At 33.9% G+C, this 25,004-nt stretch overlaps 1 protein-coding gene across 1 annotated transcript in view; it reads left to right on the forward strand.

The window, feature by feature from the left end:
* The window catches only part of WDR33 (WD repeat domain 33), a 107,059-nt gene that overhangs the window by 44,880 nt on the left and 37,175 nt on the right, over positions 1-25,004 (forward strand). Inside the window, 3 exon segments of the mRNA XM_078146787.1 lie at positions 1,264-1,359; positions 1,555-1,706; positions 3,437-3,534. Coding sequence (XP_078002913.1) covers positions 1,264-1,359; positions 1,555-1,706; positions 3,437-3,534 — 346 coding nt within the window.

Genomic DNA, 25,004 nt, shown 5'->3' on the forward strand with positions numbered 1-25,004 from the left:
GCAGTATAATGCACAAGAGTGGCAAGAATCAGAACTACTGATGAGAAAAAAGAATTGGCAGAATATGGAAAGAGAAATAGTAATTAAGGAAAGAGGAAAACTAATTAATAAATGGGCTGGGGAAAGTCAATTCAAGGCCATACCACCATACATACCTCATTCCTTTTGAGGGGATCTATAGATGGAAAAAAAATACCAACTGTAAAAGCACTGTTGTCAGAGGTCATTTAATGTTGGGGCAAAGCAGGCCCTATGTCTGTGCTATGGTTTAGGAAAATATCCATTTTTAAGAGGTAAAAGGAAAAAGAAAACCTGGGGTGGTAAATGGTTAAATTTAAAATGCATAAATTATTTTGCTATTCTTGAAAGATCTCATCTCCTGACTGTGCTAGATAACTCGATTATTGCTCTAGTTGCCATTTGTATTGTTTCTTTACTAAAGTACAATGTTATACTACTAGTCTAATACTAACTCATCATGAATGTATATTACATGAGCTTAGAGAGGCTTTTCTGAGAATTATGAACTTGGCTAAATTTTGGGTGAATTTATAAATTAGCATAATTTATAATTTTAATATAATTTAACAGATCAGCACTTCATGGGTGCCTTTTCATACTGCCCTTTTAATGTTTCTTCCCAAATTGGATCACCACTAGTTGTAGAAAGTTGTTTTCATACAGTTACTAACCAAATGAAAACAAGCTATAATGATAATTTTCACATTTATTTCTTGGAATATATAGGCTCTTTACTGAGACTGGTGTGTGTTTTACATAAGCTTATTGTGTAACTTGTAAAATAGATTCTGTATGTCTTGTTTGTAGATATACCATGCACGGGTGGTTTTAAATACATGTGAAATTCATATTTATTCTATTTCATTGCTTTCTGTCCAGTACGTCAGAACTGTTTTGAATGAATGGAATAAAACAGTGTTCTTTAACATAATTTCACATAACTCTGAAGGAGGTATTTTTAAGCAAAAGCCAAGATTTTCTATTTATATTAATCAGGAAAGAATATAAAGAAGTTTAGGGGCAGCTAGGTGGCACAGTGAATAGAGCACTGGCACTGGAGTCAGGAGGACCTGAGTTCAAATGCGGCCTCAGACACTTGATACTAGCTGTGTGACCCTGGGCAAGTCACTTCATCCCACTGCCTCAAAAAAAAAAAGTTTAAACATTATTCATGAAGCAGTGAAAGTCTAGGGAACTTTGACTTTTTTAAATTTCTTTTTTTTTTTTCTTCCCCTTCCCCAGTGGACTCCTGAAGGGAGACGGTTGGTTACTGGGGCTTCTAGTGGAGAGTTTACCCTGTGGAATGGACTCACTTTCAATTTTGAAACAATATTACAGGTAACTGTATTCATCAGACGGTGGTCCCATTCTCTTGGACTATAAAGAATGTGAAGTATTTTCATTTTACATAATTTGAAACACAGACAAGACTAATCATTTATGTAACACAGAATCACAGTATGTGCTCCTGTAGGTCTTGTAGATCAGATAAGCTTTGAAGAAGTATCTGACAAATATTTTGTGATTCCACAGGCTCACGACAGCCCAGTGAGGGCCATGACCTGGTCACACAATGACATGTGGATGCTGACAGCAGACCACGGGGGATATGTGAAATATTGGCAGTCCAACATGAACAACGTCAAGATGTTCCAGGCACATAAGGAGGCGATTAGAGAGGCCAGGTTTATACACAATATACCATTTTCTGTAGTTCCTATTGTCATGGTTAGACTGATCTCTAAATGTATGCTGGGTGCAGAGATGCATGGGCTCTGTCAGATTCTGGGAAACTTTGTGCACCCTAGAAACACAATATTTTCCTTTGTTTCCACATACTCAACATTTTGCTGGCACCTTTCTGAAGTAGTATTGTCCCAGTATCCGCCTCTGCAATATGTTAGAGATGTATTGTCTGCCGCATTTTGCACTGGTATTTTTTTCTTCATATATATGGTTTACAATGTATTTAAGTTATTCCTTTTTTATGCTCATTGTGTAAGACAAGAATATTTCATTCCAAATAAAGAATTCAGACTTTAATAATCCAAATGAATAAAATATAAAGCCTACAGAAATAAAACACCTACATAGTTCTCACAAATACAAGAAAAAGGCTTAAGTGAAGAACTGGTTGGCTTGGTTATTCCAAGACTTCAGATAAGAAGTATTAGTACTAAAAACCCTTACAGATAAACTCTCTGGTTGTGAAAAACATTAAAGGATTAATGAATGGGTTCTTCAAGCTTTGAAATTGTAAGAAGCAAACCATGACAAGAAGACTGTAGGACATTTCTCCTGATTCACTGTTGATACATCAGTTATGAAAGTGTATTTTTAAAATAGAGTTTAAAGTGATATTTTCAGCAAGCTGTTAAACATAATCTTTCAGTATGTACAGTAAAACTGAAGAAATGTTTCATATCAATTTCATATCTGAAGAATTGCTGCAGCCTCAGAATAAAGCTATGCAGCATTCCTTTAGATTGGTGTGGCCCCTGTGTGGTAGAAGGTTGACATTGTTACAAAAACACCACCCACAGCAATCACTCTTCTTCCTTTTGTGTCTTATGGAGTAGTCAGATAAATGTACCTGTGCTTAACTGTCTGGTTTAGTGTCATCCATACACTGAATTGCCACGTCAGTCCCCCTTAGTTATGACAGTGATGCTTTTGAAATGAATTAGTGAAATTTGGTAACCTTTAACTGTGTTGAAAAGGAAGTGACTGCCTTTCCTTTTTCCCTGTAGTTACACCATAGGAAGCAGCTTCTATGGGGTTTTCTAGGAAGGAAATGGGGAAATTCTTCATACAAACATTTTCAAATGAGTTAGAAACATTTTACATAGGACTCTTTAGCAAACACTATACAACTGTCTTCCTACTTCTACTTATATTTTTTCCATAAAGACATATCGAGCATTATTCCTACATGTTTCACAGTGGCATGTTTTCAGAAATATTGCCAACTATGTAATTAGTTTAGTTCAGCTGTTCTTCAGTTTCTCTTTGTGTCTTTCTTTGTCTTACCCCTGACCCTCACTTCTTAACACCCCCCCCTTCCCCTCCCCTCCTCTATCCCTTGTTTTTCTTGCTGGCACCAAAGGACAAATCTATATTTTGGGAACGTATGCAAAATTAATGTTAAGAGTAAATCGTTAGGCCACTTTTTAAAATAAATTCTCAGAATAGAGGATTGAATACTAGGAAGCAGGAATAAATACTCTGCTGAGTTCATCTTTTGATGAAATGTGCCTTTCAGCTGGAACCATTCTCCAAGGGCACCATTGTTGGATGCTTTCCCTTTCATCCTATTTATAACGCCATACAGTATTTTATTTTGCCCTGTCTGAGAAGCACAGATAATCTGTTAAATGCTGACTTCTTTCCCCTGCTGTGTGTCTTCATGTAACAGTTTCTCACCCACGGATAATAAATTTGCTACATGCTCTGATGACGGAACTGTTAGAATCTGGGACTTTCTACGTTGCCATGAGGAAAGAATTCTTCGAGGTATGTGTATCGACAGTACTGATTGGAATTATTTAAATAGGGAAGACACTTTTAGCTAAGTAATCACAATACAACAGTACCAACTTTCTCCATTCTACCTTTAAATCCTTAGGCATAATCTTTAAAGAAAGCAGAGCTTTCAGTGATCCACAGTTGTTTTAAAGTCCCACTTTCCAGATTTCTAGTATTTTTCTAGTTAGTTTAGTCATGGAGTTGAGTACAAGTATGTTTTCACATTAGTTGCCTTTGTATATGCCTCTTATGAAGGGGACCTGATTCCTTCCTGTTTCTTACTTTGGGTGCCATTTTTATTATTAATAAACACTGAATATAAACATGCTGATGACATTTTATTCAGATTGCTCACATCCTCATGGCAATAACTTTTAGAAATACTCTACTCACAAATTTTATTATGTAACAAGTTCCATTAACTACGTTTTTTCTTTATTGATGCATAAATTAAAGCAGTAAGTTTTTCCATGCACCACCTTTGGGCCACATTCCTCAACTTTGCTTAATAGTCACTCCTAAGTTATGGAGAGCTCTCTTTAAGCTATAATTTTTTGGTATTTAGAAACTACTGCTAGCTTGTATGAATTACTCTTTTGTTTCTGAAATCCCATAATACTTAGGCTTTATATAGAGACCAAAGAGGATGGGGTAACATTATTAATAAAGGTAAAAATTAAAGATGAAATTTTTTTCACTGCATTGTGTATATTGTAATAGACAGCTACACACATTTACACAAACTGGAGCATATAAGCTATATCTTGTACAAGTTGGTTATAACTCTGGTCCAGAAGTTTTATTTTTTAAGAATATGGCCTGAACTTACACTGTTTTAATCATAGTCAATAAAAGTACTTATGCACTCTTAACTCTTGATTCCAGTATACTACAAACTTAAAATCTTTCCCCTGATACATACAATCATGGATAAATAAAAAAAGACTGGGCTACAGAAATTGGTGTTCAAGATTTTCATTTCTGTTCACAGTTAACAATATTAGTGTAACTAACTCCCTTGTGAATAGCTAAAAAATAGATCCAGCAATTCCTTTTGTGTATTTCCTCATACGGTTTGAACAAGGGAGAAAGATATTGTTCCTTTTTATCACTAAAATTGTTAGGTTTTACTTTTATCTTATTTACAGAATAATAATTCTATACCTAGAATGAAGACACAATATCTTCAACTTACATATTGTATATACACTTAAGATTATGTAATTGTGAAAATTTTTGACAAAAATAATTTTAGACATTATCTAAAAAATTGTGCTCATTTTGGCCTATATATGACTTGTTCAAGGTCACCAAAATAATTTCTTACTGATGTGGTACAATAGAGATATGCTGCATTTAGATTTGGAAGACCTGGGTTCAAATCCTAGCTTTGCTATTTATCTAAATTGCTACCTTGGACAAATAAATCACTTATCTTCTCTGTTTCATCATCTGTAAAATGAAGGAATTGGACTGGAGGCCCCTGAGATTCTTTTGAGCTCTAAATCTCTGATCCTCAGATCGTGTTAGCTGGGAATAGAACCCAGATCTCTTGACTCTTATTTTCCCTTTTTTTTTTTTTGCTGTTCCCTCCCATCTTTTTTCTTTGTCATTAGTACTCTTAACTCTTATTTTAAGTACATAAATATAAATGAAACACAAATTTTTCCTGTAGTTATGGTTAGGAGAAAATGAAAGAAAGTGAAACTTGGAATATAAAACTAGATTTGATTTCACTGAGGACTAGAACAGCAGGTGAGAATGATGTACCTATGAACTTCATCAGTGGAAGGAATGGCACATAGAATAACCCTCCATAAATGCAAATCAACAACTAGTCTATGAATTATCTTAAAGAGTTGCTTCTGGCACTAAAGGGATAAGGATCTAGGGTATGTATCAGGGAGGCTTGAACTCAGTTCTTTCTGATTTCAACCTGGCACCGTAAACACTATTCCATGAAGACTGGCTACCATAATCTCCTTTTCATCCAGTGTCTCCAGTTGTTTTTTTCTCCAAGTTTGACTCACAAAGTAAGCTCTAAGGAGGTTATAAATGTTATTCAGAAATTATATTGTAAGATTTTGTTTTTTATTTATTTCTTTCATCCCTTCATTCCCAACTTTATTACCATAAACATTTAAAAATTGGTTAAAAGTTAAGCTAGTTCTGAAGAGATTTTACTTCTAGTGATGATTTTATGATTTGTACTTTTATGCCAGATAGATAATATTGTATGATGAAATCAAGGTGTAAGAGTTACCAATTCCAAAGGTTTGGGAAATCACCTTTTTACTTTGTTAGTGTCCAAGTAACCTGTGTTGGTTTTTGTAATAACAACTTTTGTATATTATGTTACCATGTTTATATTTGAATTTTATGATTTATAAGTCCCTAGCTTTAGATTTGTAAGGGCTGTGTTGCAGACATTGATATTGATTGGGACCCACAGTTTCATGTTGATTTTTTTTTTGTGCCCTTTTTGAATCAGCTTGTACTGATGCAAAAGGAAAGCAAGTTATAGAGGAGAAAATCTTTAGTATTTTTCAGGCTCTTGTATTAATCTAGGCCGGCCTCTAAGAAAGAAAAGAACACTGTGTATAATTTCTGACACATGAAATGGCCTGGGTTGATTCCTCTGCAGGCAAAAATGATTTGAAAAAAGAAAAATTTGTTGAACCAATTCTCTTACAAAATGGTACATAGTATCATAAATCAGTTCACTGCTCACTGTCATGCAAATCATATTCATTTAATACACTCTTATCACTATGTTTCAAAATAATTAATACTGAGGAGAGAATGATGTATCAGATAATTGTGTATCTTGAGAAGTAACCATTTGGAAAACTTGAGTCTAAAAGAACCCTTAGCTTATTACTCAGTTATGTATTTGATTCTAACCTAAGTAGACCCTTACTTTAGTAACTTAAAATCAGAACTCTTTATTCAGCAGATATTTATTAGGATTTTGCTTTCTGTTTATTGCTCTGTAGAGTTCAGAATTATTATGAAGAGACCCCTTGTCTTCAGTGAGCTTTTAATAGTCTGATAGAGGTAAATAGTACATAGATATATCTCATTACTTACGTGATAATTACTATGTGAGTGGTATAGACAACATGATGTATGGGTACAAATATCAACCCTTAAATCTCATCAGTTTTATTATCTGAGATGAACAGTAAAAAGGATGGAAGAAACAATATGGAATCTACAGAAAATACTGAAACATCTATAAATTAGCAGAGTTATTAATCTTGTGTACTTTCTGAATCTGAATAACACATTTGTAAAAGAAACATTGTAATATAGAAATGTTCAAAGTATATATAACATCGAATTATTAATTATTGAATTTTATGTGTACAAGTTAATTTTGTGGAACAAATATCTGAGTAAATAATTTGTGGATTATTTTGGCATAACATGGAATAAGATCATTTGTTTTATGAACCAAATATGTGGCACGAGTGCTTAATAAATATTTGTTGTTGAAGTAAATTAAGTCTAAAATAGATCTATCAGCAGAAAGCTAAATTTCATATACTTTTCATTTTGTATTCAGTGAGAAATTTAGGAAGCAATTCAGGTTATTTTTTTCTTACCAAACTAAGCTTGCAATATTTCTTCCTGAAAAAAAAAAGGCAATATTTCTTCCTGGAACACTTTCATATTAATTCCGTATTAAAATTATTGTTTATTCCATGATAAACTTCAATTTCTATCTCAGATTTCAGCCTTAGATATATATAAGTAAGGTGTAGATGTATAATTTGGGTATGTATTTTAAGTGAGGTCATAGTCGCTTTGGAAAATGCTGAGCTCTGTCTGAAATTCGTTACTGATTATTTTGTCACATCATTAATGTGCATATTTTCTGCATCTGCTCTGATTATAGTCCATGCAGCTTATGTTTTTTCACTTTAGTTTTATAGAAGAGGAATTAACAAGCTGCTGTTCGTATGGGAAACTGATAAGAATTATTATTGGTATCTTGCTTGCTTTCATAGAAATAGGTGCTACTAATATAGTTGAAAAGTTTTCTTAAATACTTTAAAGGTACTCTCCCATATAGCTTTTGAGCTCATTTGATTGTTAACATTTTTTATGAGTTTTGTGAAGAGAAATTTAAGATATCCAGATCACTAGAGTTCTGAATTTATATGTTCAGAAATAATCAGGTTTTACTTTATTATGACCTTTATTGTTTTACAATTGGTTGAATACCAGTGAATGAAAACATACCTTGGAGAAGAGGGAATATTATGTTGCTCTTTTGATATTTTCTTTTGGCTGTTACATTTTTCTGTGCCAAATAAACGAAGTAGGGAATTTGGCATTTCATCCTTTTCCTTACAATAAGAATATTCAGTATTTTGTTCTTTCATATTTCTCAAAATACACAGTATCTTTGGAAGTTTACTTTCTATCTGTTGTATGCATAAAAACTAAACTACGAATGCATATTTTACTTAACTCAGCCGTTCTTGCTGTTGGATATGTAACGTGCTAAAAAAGCATTCTAATTTTAGATGAGTCAGAACTAAAAAAATATTTAAGAGTGATTACAATGATAAAACTTACTTTGCTATTTTATTGTGAAATAAAATAAATGATATTTAGGGGAATAAATGGTAGATTTTGAGTAACTAATGTTTTAAAAAATCCTCTTTCATAGAATATTACTCAGAAATAGAATTTTGCTTAACCTAAAGCAATCCTGAAGGAAAGGCTACCTTTTTTATCTTTCAGATTTTCAGCCAGAAAAGTTTTTTAATTCAGTTTTTAAAAGGTCACCTGAATTGTACCCTGGGCAATTTGCCATTGTTCTCATTGTTGTAGTTTTGGAGTGTTTTATATATAGATTAATTCTTCGAATTACTTCCACACTTCAAGCTCCCTTGGTGTTTTTTAGCTGATTTTTTGGAAAATACTAATGCAACCTAAACATATTCCCTGGTGAGTTTTTTACACACACACACACACACACACACACACACGTATATATTAGTTTGATGGATTTAGGACTAAACCGAGATGCTTACCTAAATGCTGGGACTATTCCATGTACCCTGTATCTTTCCTGTCTTTGCACACTTCTCTTTTTGTCATCATAAATTGACACACAATGTGGAACTCGCCTTCTGAGCCCTACTACATCACCCATGCTACTACTGTTGTTGCTGGGTTCAATTCAGTTTAATAAGTAGTGCCTATTGTATGTATTACAGTCTACTTGGGCACACTACAGTTATCTGAAGTTCCTAGAGCTTTTTATGTAACGGCTTTCTTTTCTGGTTCCTCTTTTCTTTTTCATAATTAAGCAGTGATATTTTTAAAGACCTAATCCTTACTACAATATTCACAATTGCCTCCATTTTCCCTTTCCTTTCTTCTCATTTATTTTCAGCATTGTGCTTGGGAGTTCCTAGTTTTGTGTCAAATGGCAGAAGTTCACATATTTAGATGTACTGTTGAATACGTAATACAGAATAGTGTAGTGTATGTATAGTATATAGTATATAGTATATGGTATATAGTATATAGTATACTATATAATAGTATGTATGGCTTTGAAGCCAGAAAAATCTGGATTTGAGTCCCACCTCTGACTCACGTAGGCTGTTTGACCCTGGGCAAGTTTGTTAACAGTTTTCTAGGCATCTCTTTCTAAGAGTTTAAGTTGCTAGGTAGATAGTATGCTGCATTGGTAAGAGGGAGTTTCCTTACCTGGATTTCACTGTATTTAATGAAATCACAGGACCAGTCCCAATCTCTGTGCACCATAGAATTTAATGTGTAGCAAATGTAATAGGTCAAGTGATCTTGCAACCCATGTGTAATCTTTAAGGCATCAAAGAGAACATGTAATGCTAGAAGATTGGAAATGGAAATTCTACATGACAATTTAAAAAAGGCGAAAAGATGGATTCTGCAAACTGATGAGCAAGATGTAGATTTCTGTCATTAAACAGGGTAATTTAGGTATAACTGGAAAGAGAAAAGAACGTTAGTGTCCATTTGGATTTACTGAACTAACAGAGAATCCCATCAAACAACATTTATTAAGCATTTTCTATGTGCTGAGCATTAAGACTATCTAGACAAAAACACCTGAACAGCCCTTACCTTCAACTCACATTGTGTGGAGAGAGACTGTACTAATACATTTACAGAACATATTCATGCACAGTAAATTGGGGTAATTGGTTTAATGTAAGAAGTTGCATTTGAGCTGAGCTTTTAAGGACACCAGGGGTCATAAGAGGTTGACATAAGAATGGAAACCATTCTAAGGCATAGTTGGACAGCCTTAGCAAAAGCAAAGAGATGGAATATGTAGTTATCACATATGAGGAACAGCAAGAAGGCAAAATTGGCTAGACCATAAAGTGGGGGGGTGAAAAGTAATGTATAAGAAGGAAAATGAGGTTAGAACCATGTTATGAAGAACTGTAAATGCTAGACAAGTTTGTATTTGATTTTAGAGTTAATTGGAAAGCATTAAAGTTTACTGAGCAGGGGAATCAACATGTCAGACTTGGCTTTTCTATCACTTTGACAAGTTGAGTGGAGGATGGATTGGAGAAGGAGTGATTCTTAGGCAGGGAGACCAATTAGAAAGCTCTTACATTAAGTAATCCTGGGAAAAGAAGAGGAGAGGGTCAAACAAGGATGATGCCAGGAAAGGGGCAGATGGGAGAGATCTTATAGAGGTTAAATTGGTAAAAGATTTAGGTACTGCATGAATGAGGGAGAGTGAGAAGATGAAGATTACCCTAAGGTTGAGAACCTAGAAATGCAAGGAAAGTAAAATAGGGAAGTTTTGAAGGTAGGTAATTTTAGTGGGGAAAGGTAATGATTTTAATTTTGAATGTAATGATCTGCATTTAATCAAAGTGTTTGACCAATTCTCATAATACCCTAGTGAACCTGAAATGTTTCCTGGATAATATAGTTAGGTGGAGTCATAGCTGGTTTAACTATCCATACTCACTGTAACACAGTGTTCTATAGATGCAGTCTCAATTTAGTTCTGTTCAAAAATGTTTATCCATAAATCAGAGAAGATATGTAAGACATACTTTAAAAAATTTGTGGGAAATACAGATCTGGGGGGGCATAGCTTTTACACTGATAAAATAAGTTCAGAGTGGAAAAAAAAATCTTGATATCCTAGAACTGGGGTTATTAATTTGTAGTCTTTGAACTTAATTTTTTTGTTTGTTTTTTTTTGCTAGGCAATGGGGTTAAATGACTTGCCCAGGGTCACACAGCTAGTAAGTGTCAAGCGTCTGAGGCCGAATTTGAACTCGGGGTCTTCTAACTCCAGGGCCAGTGCTCTATCCACTGCGCCACCTAGCTGCCCCAGTCTTTGAACTAAAAAAAAAAAATTGATGACTTCAATATAATTGCTTTCCTTTGTAATCTTTTATCCTTTATTTTATACATTTAGAAACATTATTCTGAAAAGGGGTCTGTGGGGCTTGATAGGCTGCCAGAAAGGTCCATGATACAAAAGAGTAAACTTTTGTTCTAGAACAAATTGAAGTTAAAATGTGATAGCCTGCACTTGCTTAAAAAAAAACTGTACTGCTGAAGCTTTGACGAGGCCTGAATTAATGACTTTATGTTAAAAAATAAGCAAACAACAAAAATTTCAATGTGTTAATTGACTGGGCTCATAATAAGCAAACAATTCAACACGAAAGCGAAACAAGCTAATGTGATCATGTGCTGTCCAGAGAAAGTGTGGTTATAGTCCCACTGAACTTTACTCTGGTACCACATCTGGAGTATTATTTTTAGTCCTGCGTGCCTAATTTTGGAATATCGACATTGGTGTATGTTAAGGAATGGAAAACTAGGAAGATGAGATTCAGAGCTGTCACGCAAAGATTAATGGAAAGATTCAGTGATCTTTAGATTTAGGGGAAATTATAGGGATACATACATACATACATACATACATACATACATACATACATACATATATATATATATATATATATATATATATATATATATATATATATATATGAAAGGGTTGTTATGAGGAAATACGACAAAATTATGAAGACGTTACTAAATCTTTATGCTAGGGACTTTGGAAACAGATTGGATGTGCCTCATGGGGTTGAGGTTGCTCACTTCTACTATTGTCCTTTTGTTGAGTTCTAAGACACATTAAGATACATAAATAAAAAAGTACCTTCAGAACAATGTCTGTACTTTGAGCAGAGTAGTCTTTACTGAAATAAACCCAATAGTATGTTTTTAGTTCTTTATAATATTCTTTTTTTTGTTTTCTGTAATTTTCTAGTTTATTTCAAATTTCTCTTGTACATAATTTTCCTTGTAATTGATTTATTTTTATCTTCCAAGTCCATTGCACATATGTAGCTGTTAACACCTTTTTCTCTTTTGATTTTTTTTTTAAAATTTTCACTTTCCTCAATAAAATTCCCAATCTTTCATCACCCTATGGGTATTGAGAATCTTTTCTCATTTTTGGCACATTTATATAGAGTTATCTGTTTTCTTTTAGAAATATATTTTCTTCATTTTGGAAATGGGTAAGATGGGCATTCACCTTTTTAGTATTGCTACATTTTTGTTTTACTAATTACATCACTTTTAAATGACACATTATTTACTTTTAATCATAGTGTTAACAAGTAATCAGAATCCCACATGGCTTTTAAAATTGGTCAGTGAACTCTACAGTAAAAAGTAAAACTTATATAGATGTCAGCCACAGCTTGTCAATTGCTTAGAGTATAACTTAATCTAATTCTGACTCTTGTATATATTTGGATTTTTTTGTTAAATTTTTGTCAGTATGTAGACTTTACTCTTAAGTCTGCTTTTCAATTCATCATAGAGTTCCATTGCATTTCTTTGCTACAGTTTGTTTAGACATTCATGAATTGTTTCCCATTTTTCCATGTTATAGAACTATGAACCTTTTGTTCAGTAAGTAATGATTTCTCTTGAGGTATATTCAGAAAAGTGGGATTATTGGTTCTTATGATACTGTTTCATGTCCTTATTTGAAAAACTCATTTAAAACAGTCCATTTGAAAATTGGGAACTATTAGTCTTCTAGAAACCAGTTATAAATCCACTTGTCATTTAGCATGCATACTTAAAGTCTTATTCTACAGTTTAATCAAGTACAAGTACCTGAAATATTTTTTAGTGTTAATTGGAATTTCTTATATTTTTGTTTTAAGAATTTTAAATATATTATTTAGAATTTACTTCAAAGACATTCATAGAATTGGTTAGGAATTATAGTAGTTGAGTAGATTACTTGTTACCCAGATTCTAAATTTATCGTAGAGATGATTCTACCCTTTTGTGTTGACATTACTTTATCATATATTTTATTTTAAAGAATGGTACAACAGTGTCTTTGTCAAATTTAATTTGTCAAATATTCGACATAGATTTCACCAAAAATAGTTTCCAAATCCTTTAGCAAAGGTGAAGAAGGCAAATTCAGGCTTCATTAACATTTAACAATTTTTGTTGAAACTTTTTTAGGTGGTGGAGCTGGGGGAGGAGTTGGGTTATGAACCTATGATTATAGTCATGTAGAGAATTCCCTTTACTAAGGTATGTTGGTGATATAGTTTCCTGGGACACCAAATTAAAATTAAATGACTTTCCTAAGGTCACAGAGAAAGATGTGTTGGAGATGAAACTTGAACCCAGAGCTCTGTATGTGATACTTCCAAGGTGAAAACAGAAATCTCAAGACATCACTAGGCTTGGAGCTTAGCTTATTCAATGCTTACATAAGCATAATTGAGATTCCATGAAAGTGTGGCTAATTATTTTATCTGCCGTTGTAGACTAGAGTTTAATTCATGCACAAAACTGACAAGAAAATGAAGCCTGTCTTTCTGTTATGCTTTCTATGAGGCATGGCCAATGGAAAGTCATCAAAAGGGAGAGGACTAAGGGATTTGGCCAACTCACATAATAAATGATCTAAGTAATTGAGGTTTGACTACTTAATTAGGAAAGAGGCTAACAGCTGTCAATTCATTTCTGATTACTCAAATCATAAGCTCCTTAGGGGCCAGGGACTACATAGGTTACCTTTATAAAGCATCTAGCATGCAATTGTTGCCAAATAGATATTTGTAAGTATTTTATGATATTGAGATCCTATTTTTGGTTTATTAATGCTTTAAAATTTAAGACTTAAAATACAAACTCCTTATTTACCATCAAAAATCTGTTTGCTTAAAGCAAACATCCTTCAAATACAAATTCAGTGAAGTATTTGGTCCAATTCTCTGGAAGGAAGACCAGTAATGTCACCTTAAAATTAATAAAACTGTTCATTTAGCTTTGAATTAACTGATTTTAACATTTAATTTCTTAACATTAAAGTGGGCAAACTAGTGTTAACATTTTCTATACTTTTTCCCTCACACAAGAAGGCATCTGAAGGAAAAGCACGTTGAAAATTGGACTGAGAAACCTTATCAGAAGCAACATAGTAAAGTGCTCTTGCAGTGGCAGATAATTGTAGAACTTATCTTAGTTTGGTTTTGGGAGGGGCTAGCAGTTGTTGCCAGTACAGGGTCAGAGCATCAAGGACAATTTAAGTTCTTTTCAAGTTTCTCAGTGATGGGATTTGCAGCACTGAATTATAGTTGGAATTTATGGTGAATCCTTGATCCAAAAACTAATATTCAAATTAAACACTGATTGTTTTTTTTCCCTTTTTGCCCTTAGGCAATTGGGGTTAAGTGACTTGCCCCGGGTCACACAGCTAGCTAGTAAGTGTCAAGTGTTTGGTCTGAGGCTGGATTTGAACTCATGTCCTCCTGATTTGAGGGCCGGTGCTCTATCCACTGCTCATCTAGCTGCCCCTTAAACAAACACTGCTTGAAAGATTTATAAGCAAAACTGGTAGAGAAGATATACTTTCCTAGGTTTCTGTCAGTCTGATAAAAAGTGAAATGAAAATATAGTATACTTTTTTTGTTGTTGTTTTGGAGGCAGTGGGGGTTAAGTGACTTGCGCAGGGTCACACAGCTAGCTAGTAAGTGTTTGAGGCTGGGTTTGAACTCGGGTCCTCCTGACTTCACTACACCACCTTGTTGCCCCCAATACAATATAACTTATTTATTTATTCATTCATTCATTCACTTATTTATGTATTTATTGCCTTTTGGTGAGGCAATCGGGGTTAAGTGACTCGCCTGGGTTCAGACAGCTAGTAAGTGTCATGTGTCTGAGACTGGATTTGAACTCATGTCCTTCTGACTTCAAGGCCAGAGCTCTATTCACTGCGCCACCTAACTGCCCCCCCCCCGTACACTGTACTTTTAATTCATTTTGCTTACTTACGTTATCTACCTCTTCATCTGTGTAGCTGTCTGTAAGGCTAAATCACTTTTCTAAGATTAACCCATATCCTTCTTGTCATTATCAACTCTGTATGTATTAAATTGTTTAAAAACACATAAAACACTTCTCAGACATTTCTGGAAACTGAAGGTTCTCAGTTTTAAAGCATTGTTAGGCAGGAAGATGCTCATAGTTAATACATACTGTCTTTTAAACCCTGAGGAAAGTTCCTCCTTCAGGTTTAGTCATGTAATAGATGTCTTACTGTGTAGGCACATTTATCTATGGAACATAGGACGCTTTTTAGTTTTCTTAACATGTGATTTGCCCTTCTAAAATAATTACATGTACAGATTTCTGCACTTGTTACCTTTTATACATGAGTGGTAGTCCATATTTTCTTAGAGTTTCCTGAAATTTTGTAGTGCTTAATATCTCTACTGGCAGTTGAAAAACGTTATCCTTAACTCCATAACTTCAGCTGTATACAAGAGGAGTTCTTGTAGTCCAAGAATTAAGATGTTTTTATTCACCCATCTTTGCCAAAATGAGGACCTAGGTAGGCCATCTTCTTATAGTAGATGGATTGTCTTCCTTTCTAGTATTTTTTAATCTTAATTGCCTATTATCAGCAATACTGTTGTCAGTAATACCTTGTACTTAATACCTCTGTCTTAAGAGTTTAATATTCTCTATCAAAAGTGTTGAAATGAAAACAAAACCAGAAAGTCTAATTCCAGAATACTTCAAAAAGCTCTATTTATACTTTTCTGCTATTCTTTAACCACACAGTTTTTGTTCTAAAATGTTTATTACTGCTTAGTTGTAGTTTGCTTGTTGCCACTGTTTGTGGAGTTCAGCAAGTAAAAATTAAGAGTTTAGTTGTTGTGTGTCCCAGATCTGTATATGAATATGGAAACAACACAGAACTAGAAGCACATTTGCTTGGTATTACTTCATCTCCTCCCCTAAGACAAAACTGAGAACTATTAAGTACTCAGCAGCATCCCTTATGGATGTTTTCATGTTGGCTTGAGGAAATAGTTGAAAGTTCAAAAAGAACTTATTTGAGATTTGTTGGATTAATCTCTGGTGATCACTAAAGAAGACATACCTCTTAGTAATGGACCTTGGTTAGCAGTTTATAGTGAGGGTTATTATTTGATAGTAGACAAGAGCCAACCAATAATTTTGTTTTTAGCTTGCCTTGGTGCAAACCATTAAATAAGTTTCATATTATATATGTGTTTCTTTTGATCTCAGACATATTTTTAGAAAAACATCTATTTTTAGTAGAACTTCACATTTTTTATTTTTATTTTTTTTAGAACTTTACATTTTACTTAAATGAATCAATGATTCCTGAAGAGGATCACCTTTTTTTCCTTTATTATAAATGACAGGTGAACAATACCCAGCATTTAAAGAATTAGCAAAGGTTATATTTTATTATGTTATATCGTGTTATATCATATTATATTGTTATACAAATGCTAATTTAATTTATAGCAACAACTTAAATTTTTTCTAACTTTGAGATTCTCTGCTGTGCTGTTTCTCTGAATAGCATACATTATAATGTCTTACTAAGATTAGTTGTTCTGGTAAGTATAAATAGATAACTCAAAAGCCAGGAAGTTACTGCTGTTAAATCAAAAAACAGACATACCATGTGCCAGGCGCATAAAAGAAAATATTAAATTTATAATTTATGACAAAACCGTTGCTAATTTCCAAACTGAATGACTTTCTTAAAATATCCTTCATTCCACATGTATGTACTATAGTCATCATTCACATGGCGTGTCCACTGGAGACTTGACTCCTTAATGTTACATTGTAGTCTAATTTCCTTCTTAGTCCTTGATACCTCATTTTTTGGGGGCTTAATTTTAATATACAGAGTTACACGGTGTACAATATGCAACTATTATATTTTATTCTTATTGTGAATGAAATAGCTTCCACTGAAGTCCTACTCGTGGACCTCTTGTATCATGGAGAGATGTCTATAAATTTTTTTGAAGGCTGTGCCAATAGAAGGGATGCTCTAGTAGATCCCTACAAAGGAAACTGTAAAATAAGGATCTGACAGCAGATTATTTATGTCTTCAAGTACCATTGCAGACAAGTTTAGGGACATTTTCACTAGCAGTTTGACAATGATAATAAATTTTCTAACCGTAACAGTTCATAAAGTCTAATAAGGCCCCAGAAGGGTTATGATTTTTGTTGTTAATTGGATTACTACACTCAAAAGCGTGTCTTTTTCAAATCTTTAAACCAAATAACACATTTGATGGGTGGCAAGTAATGAAAGAAATGGAAATATTTAGCTCATTGTGCAAATTATCTCATAGGCAGCCAGCCGCAGTTTGTACATGTTGTTCTGATATTTCCTTTTTGCCAGGAATGGACTGCTTACAGCATTGAGAGCAAGACAAATTTTCCTCCTTTGAAATCTTTGTGATACTTGCAATTTTTTCAGTTTTTAGTGGTAATTCATAGATTGGATGACCCTCTTCCTTAGGTACTAGATTGAATCTCGTATTATATTATGTGCCTCTATTCCCCATAAAAAAAAAAAGTGATGGCAACTTATAGTGAACTAGAAGCTGGGGCAAAAAAAGTTTCATTATTAAAATTTTTGTCCAGTCTGTCCTCCTGAAGAAGTTAGTTCATTGTGAAATGTTTGAAACTTCAAAAGAGCAAAAGGTTTGCTCTTATTTGTTTAGCACATTATTTTATGAGTAAACAAAATGTATGTTTTTCAGAATTGTTGGTGTTGTTCTGAAGGGGCTTTGAAGAGTTCATAAAGGATGAGGAATAGAAATGAGGTCATTAATTGAGGAAGAATTAGTGTGAGCGTAGCTAAAACGGAGTTATGAAAATGTTTTGACTGATGTTTGGCTATGTATTACATGCCTCTCTGATACGAAGTCATTAATATTGTAAAACACACTTAAATGTGATAGTAAAATGGAATATTGACTTTTTTAGTCAGTTTACTCTTTGCTTTTCCCTCAGGTCCTAATCTCACTTTATTGGTATAGAAATATTCTTAAATATTTAAATGGTTTCTTAAAGGCTGTTCTTGCAGAATGCAACTTAGATCAGGTTCCAGCAGATTAGGAAAAATTTCCAGTGTGGTCCTTATGTGTCATTTGAGAACCATGCTAATTAAATGTAGAGAAGCTCATTACTAGATGACCACATTGATTTTTCAAAGGGTTCTTTGAAAGAGTAACTACACTGATAAAATCACAGATCTTTTGAAATAATCCATTGACACTGTATTCCTTACTACAGTACTGCTATAGAGCAGAAGCAATAGAAAATTATGCCTAAAAAGGTTAGCAGAATCTTTTGAAAATACTGTCTAGAAGCCTACAAATATTGGATCTGATTCTTCAGGCATCTTTCTTTTTCCAGTTGTCTTGGTGACTTGGTTTTCCTTCTCTGTCATAAAAGTGGCTGTATTAACTCTAGCAGATCTTTATAGTTTTATGCCTCCTAGTTTCCTCATCTCCAAAATTTAATGATCTCTTATGTCCCTTCTGCCATTATCTATATGCAAAGATTGAAAAGCAGCTACAATCATAAGATTCCATCTGTCTATTAAAATTGGGCTCCACCTGAATACTTGAAGGAGTTACTCCAAAATGCAGGATGTCTGAAAAGTCACAGTGTGATTTTAAGCTTTGATAGCTCTTATGCATTGGGCTAGAACCATTGATTCAACTCTTGTGAAGGTAACTCATTGAAATTTGGAGGCCATCTGTCCTTTCTGTTGTTAATATTTTTTATTGGTATTTATAAGGAAGATCAAAGTTGGGTACCATTAATATTTTCTTTTTTTTCTTCCTATATTTTTCTTCCTTTTCTCAGTCATAAAAATAAACAATTGGGGGTTTGGGGGGGATCATCTTGAAAATCCATTCCAAATGCATTGCTAAGACTAAGATTTTCCCTTTGCTTTCATTTTATTTAGAGACATTAGATTGCAGTGTGGCCCAATGGCTAGTAATAAAAAATATTTTAATTAGATTGGCGAAGAGAAATAGATAGAACTACCTGTATATTTTCTCTCTAGTTCACCTTCCTAAGCCATTTTTTGCTTATTTAAGCCTCATGGCAGCTTCGGTCATATATCTTTACATAATAGTATATAAAGTATTGTAGATTTAGATCTTACTCATTCAACTGGGACAACTTCTGAATTATTGATTGCTATGGCAATCACATATATATATGGTTATCTAGCAGCCAAAATTCATAATCATGAAGGTTTGTGATATACACTTAAGTATATTCTTTATAATATAAAAATGTTATTGAACCACTGTCAGATCATGTGTTTCGAATTGTTGTAGCAGTTGTGGATTTCCATCATTCCAGAGTCTTTATGAACATGGCATAAAATTACAAAAGTGACTGGTCAGACTTCAGTCTCAACATAGACCAAAATAACTAGGCTAGATGGGAGTCAAAACTGTAACCATGATCTAATGATTACTATGTTCCAGGTAACTGACCAAAAACTGCTTGTAACATAGTATATAAAGCTATAGAACATTATGCGTGGGATTCTTTTTCCCCCTTGTCTGAACAAGGAAATAAATGTAATCTATAACGTGGAAGTAAAGTTTTGATTTCTCTGTGTGTATTTGTGGGGAAAAGTGGTTAATAGTTTGAAACTCTTTTCATCATGATTTGTAATAGAAACTCTTTGCTTCCTAAGTACAGTGATAACTTGTAGAAGTATAGGGTCACAGATTTTGAATGGAAAGGGACCTTAGATTAAGTGACTTGACCTGTCACTGATTGTGGTTTTATTATGCTTTTGGGGTTTGGATAATGCTTATTATTAGCACAATGTCTGGCACATTGTATGCCCTTAATAAATACTAGTTAAATAAATATGTGAAAGGCTAGGATTTGTGTTAAAGGAAGATAGGCATAGATGAATGAAATAGGTTGGCATGGGGAGAAGAGGCAGATAAAAGGTTTATGCAGAAATGGAAGTGAATGATAATGTTTATAACCTGAATGTTTCATATAGCATTTTCACTGGCTTCCAAGGTAAGGCAGGACTTATACCTGTCAACTTCTCTTGTCTTTAGGGTTATGGCAAATTAGATTTTTGAGATATCCTTGTACAGAGCCTATTAAAGAGTATCAATAAATTGAAAACAGTTTCTGACTAGATGTGGATTGTCTCCATATGTTTTTTTTTGAAGTTTTTACATTTTTATTTTTATAGGATCATATATATCATATATAGCTGAAAGGGATTGTAGAAGCCATCTTGCCCAACCTTCTCTTTTTATAGATGAGGAAACAAGACTATTGGGAGATGAAATAATTTGGACATGGGTCAATCAAATGTTTATAGTTAAAATCTAAGGAAAAATGGAGAACTGGGAGTTTTAAAAGAATGATTACACAAAATATTTCATAGAATCTAGACTGGATTAAACAAAGACTGTCTAGTGTGTGACTTTGGACAAGTGACTTAATCTTGCGCCTCAATTCCCTCATCTGTAAAATCAGGGGATTGGACTAGATGGCTCCTGAAGTTCCTCCCAGCTCTGGATGTGTTTCCCGGATATAAATAAATAACCGAAAAATAGTGAGGAAAGTTTCTAAAAGATTATACTTTATGAAGCCTTAATCAGCCACTCTCAATAACTGATCTGATGCTGAGATTTGCTTCCTTCTAAAAGGACTTGAACATCAACAGGATGATTATTTCCCCCCCTCATTTTGGGGATAGGATCCTTACATTGTGATTGTATGAGTTGCATTACAAGTAATAAGTATCTTATGAAATTAATATTTATTCTTTTCTACTTGAGTTCAATTTTTTCTTTAAGAAAATTTAAGTCACTTCCAAAGGTCATCTCCAGCTTTCCATTCACTGTAGGAATCTCTTCAGTGTCATCTCTGACAGGGTACATCCTGTTTATACTGATATTTATGACAAGAAGGTGTTCAGCCATAGAATGTATGCCCAAAAGAAATTCCCCTAGTGATTCTGATTTCCAAGTTGATATTTGGTTTAGATATATTGTTTAGGACTAGGATATTTTCTTATTGAGATCAACTGACACTTGAACTAATGCACTTATTATACATCATTGTCTTTACTACATTTAGAATTGCTTTGACATGATAATTTTTCTTTACCTGCTCATACAACTTTCAGAATATTAAGTTTGAAGGAGACTCCTTAAATCTTAAATTCTCAGCTGGGTAAAGTTGATTATTTCCTTCCTACAGTTGAAGGAGGAATGTCAGATTGTAATATAAAATGGAGACTGTTATTGTTTATTTCATTTCCACAACTACCTGAGGAGCAGTATTTTAACAAGCTTTCAATCCATTTTTTAAGATATTGATTTCTTTTATATCATTACTTTACAATAATTCCTTTCCTCCATTCACCAAATTGAACCTTCTCTCTTATGAAGAATTTCAGTTGAGAAAGACATCAACATATTGCTCATCTGTGACAATATATGCTTCGTTATGCACTTAAATTGTACTGTCTCTCTGACAGGAGGCATGCTTCACCATCAGTCATTAGAGGTTACAGTTGGCCATTGTGTTAATTAGAATCGTGAAGTCTTTAAATGTTCAATTCATTTTCCCAGAGAACATTTTTACTGTTCCAAGTCTAAACTTAGAGTCCTCAGTTGACTTAACTAGTTGACTTAACCATTTGATAATTTAATGACTCATATAACCTTTAGGCAGATGAATTCTTCATTATTTAATACATAGAAATCCCACCTAACATTAAAACTGTTAGATGAAAGAACGTTACCCAGAGCAATTTTGTTACAGAGGAGTAATTTAATAAAGAGATGATTCGATGAATGGTATGGTAGCTAGGTTTAAATATGTTAGGGTCAATTTTCACAATGGAGTTGCAACTTTATTTTAAAATGGTCTTTTGTTAGACTGATATAATATTGCGTATGCTTGCATAAAGGTGATGTTGTCTTTAGATATCCATGGTTGAACTAATGCCAGTTGAATATTATGTGAACCCCTTTCTATAATTCAAGAAATTATTTTCTTATATTGACTTGCTTATTCATCTGAAAATCCTTAAAATAAATTTTTAATAATAAGCATGGAGAACTTTGTAAAAAAGTTATCCAGAACTCGGTTTAAGAAACTCACTCAGCCATCCTGTTTCTATTTTGAATCACATATGCCAACCTCCATCAGTAAAACTAAATCTCAGTGCATTTGTATGACATTAAAGGTCATTCAGTTTATAGTAATTTTTACCAAGTCAGATATTGCAGAACCTTCTATGGATTGTATGAGAACTGACCGTGCTTACTAAGGCCCAAAGATTTAAGTACTGTATTTACAGTCCTTGGTAGTCTTGACATTTCTAGATTTGGGGAAGTTTAAGCATTATTATCAAGACCTGGCTATACTTTGAAGTCTTTCTGTTCTCACCTTAACTCAAAAATAGCTTTTTGTTTTCCTTTTTTTTTGGTGAGGCAGTTGGGGGTAAGTGTATTAATCTTTTTTTTGGGGGGGTGCTAGACAGTGGGATTAAGTGACTTGCCCAGGGTCACACAGCTAGTTAGTGTCAAGGGTCTCAGGCCAGATTTGAACTCAGATCCCTCTGACTGCAGGGCTGGTGCTCTATCCACTGCACCACCTAGCTGCCTTCTTTTTTTCCAATTAATAAGCATTTTCTCTTCCTCTTCCCTCCTTGAACAAACATAACAAAAAAATGAAAACTTTATGGCAAATATGCATAGTTGAGCAAAGTAAATAATCATGTTGTAATTATCTGGAATTGTATGTCTCTTCATTTTGAGTTCATCTCTTTCAAGAGGTAGCGTGCTTCCTTATTTTTCTGAAATTATGGTTGGCTATTGATTAGAAAGACTGAACAAATTATGACATGTGAATGTTAATGAAATACTGTTACACCTTAAAAAATAGCCAAGGAATGGATGTAGAGAAACCCGGAAAGACTTGTATGAACTGATGTAGAATGAAGTGGGCAGAACCAGGAGGACAAGTTATATGGTCAGGATGAAAAGACAGCTTTGAAAGGCTTAAGAACTCAGTGTAGTGCAGTGATCAATAAAAGCTTTTTATATTTTTAAAAATAGTATTTTATTTTTTTCCCCAATTACATATTAAGAAAATTTTTAGGTAACAGCTTTTTAAAGTAATATCTGGGAGGAATCAGTTGTTACCAGCATTTTAAGAAGAATGTATCTTGTTTCTTCCTGACAGGCCTTTTTAATTTAAAATTTTTTTCAATAATCAGGCATTAATTCTTTTCTTCCACCTGATCCCACCCACTAAAAAAAGAAACCAGGTACTATTGGTTATGTCAAAAAATGAATAATCATGATGATCCATTATTTTGTCTCTAAACAAGGTGCTCAATCCATTGTGCCACCTAGCTGCTCTGCAAGGTGGGCAGCATTCTTTATTGGACCTCTGGAATCATGGGTGATCATTTAGTTGATAAGAGTTAAGTCTTTCAAAGTTGTTCATTTTTAAATAATAGTATAAATTGTTCTAATTTTGTTCATTTTGCATCCGTTTATACAGTTCTTTCCATATTTCTTTGAAATGATTTTTTTTCTCATTTATCATGCTTCTGTCATATTCATGTACCACAGTTTGTTCAACCGTTCCCCAGTTGATGATAAGTTTCCATTTTTTGCTGTGTCAAAAATGAGAAGCTATAAATATTTTTTCACATCTTTTCATCTAGGAGCAGCTAAGTGGTGCAGTGGATAGAGCATTGGGCCTAAACTCAGGAGAACCTGAGTTCAAATACAGCCTTGGACACTTAATAGCTACGTGACTCTGGGCAAGTCACTCAACCTCTGCCTCAGTTTCCTCATCTGTATAATGGGAATAATAGCACCTACCTCCCAGGGTTGTTGTGAGGATCAAATGAGATAATGGAAAGCAGTTAGTACAGTGCCGGGAACATAGCAAGTGCTGTATAGATGTTATTATTATCATTTTTATTTCCTTTGAGTCAAAGAGCATTTACCCTTTTCCAGACTTTAAGTACCACTCATTTTGCACCCTTTCAAAGATTACTAACAGTGGCCCAGTTCTTTCTGTAGTTAGTTCATCTGGGTCTAGTGTCTTGAATTTGTCAAAGACAGGTGCTTTGCCCCATTTGTTTTTGGTTTCAGAGTCCTTTTTAACAAATTCAGCCCTTTGAAATCCAAGATAATTTTTCATCGTTCTTTTCCTGCTATTCCCAGCACTTTACTTTCTAATGTCCCCGGAATAGGAACTGTACCTTGGAATAAGGTTTTACCATTTCTAGAGGCATCACCAAAAAGACCTACCAGATACACCAAAGCCAATTTGGATTCCTCTTCCTCTGTACTGATGCTCCCACTTGAATGAGCTCATTATCTTCTAGTCCTATAGCACTGTGCCAGTTCTTCTGGGCCAGTCCCCTGGAAGCTTAGGTTCAGTATTGGAATAAAATGAAGCACTCATTCAGCTATTAACAAAAGATTTTACTTAGCCATTGACAAAAGTATATTCAACAGGAGAAGGCATGGAGGTCACCTCAGGCTCAGCTGGACAAGATTCACTTGCCTGCATTGCCCATTGTGAGCCACCAGAATTGTGACACACCCTTCTGCTATCTAAGACTACACAGGATTTTCAAAGTACTTTACTCGTAGCTCTCCCTTAATTTGGCTTTTTCCTACTTTTTTCATTGTTTCTCTAACTATATTAAAGGTGGGGAGAGAATGCAATTCACTTTCTTGGAGGAACTATTTGACATTTGAATCATAAGAAATATCGTATATAGAATGAACACTGAAAGAGATCTTTGAGGTCATTTAGTCCAACTCTCCATGTGAAGAAGGTGAAGTAAGTTGTCCAAGATCAGTACATCTGTAGAGATCTCTGATTGTTATTTGTTGCTTGACTATTTGTAAAACATGAGAATTTAAGACTTTGAAATATTCTTTGCTTCCTATATTTCTTAATTATTTTGCTTGATAAAGTAGAAGGAAGGGTGATGATAAAGAATCATACTTTTAATCAGA

The sequence above is a fragment of the Phascolarctos cinereus genome, unplaced genomic scaffold (genome assembly GCF_003287225.1).
Source record: "Phascolarctos cinereus isolate Bilbo 61053 unplaced genomic scaffold, phaCin_HiC Scaffold_726;HRSCAF=1367, whole genome shotgun sequence".
NCBI classification, from domain to species: Eukaryota; Metazoa; Chordata; class Mammalia; order Diprotodontia; family Phascolarctidae; genus Phascolarctos; species Phascolarctos cinereus.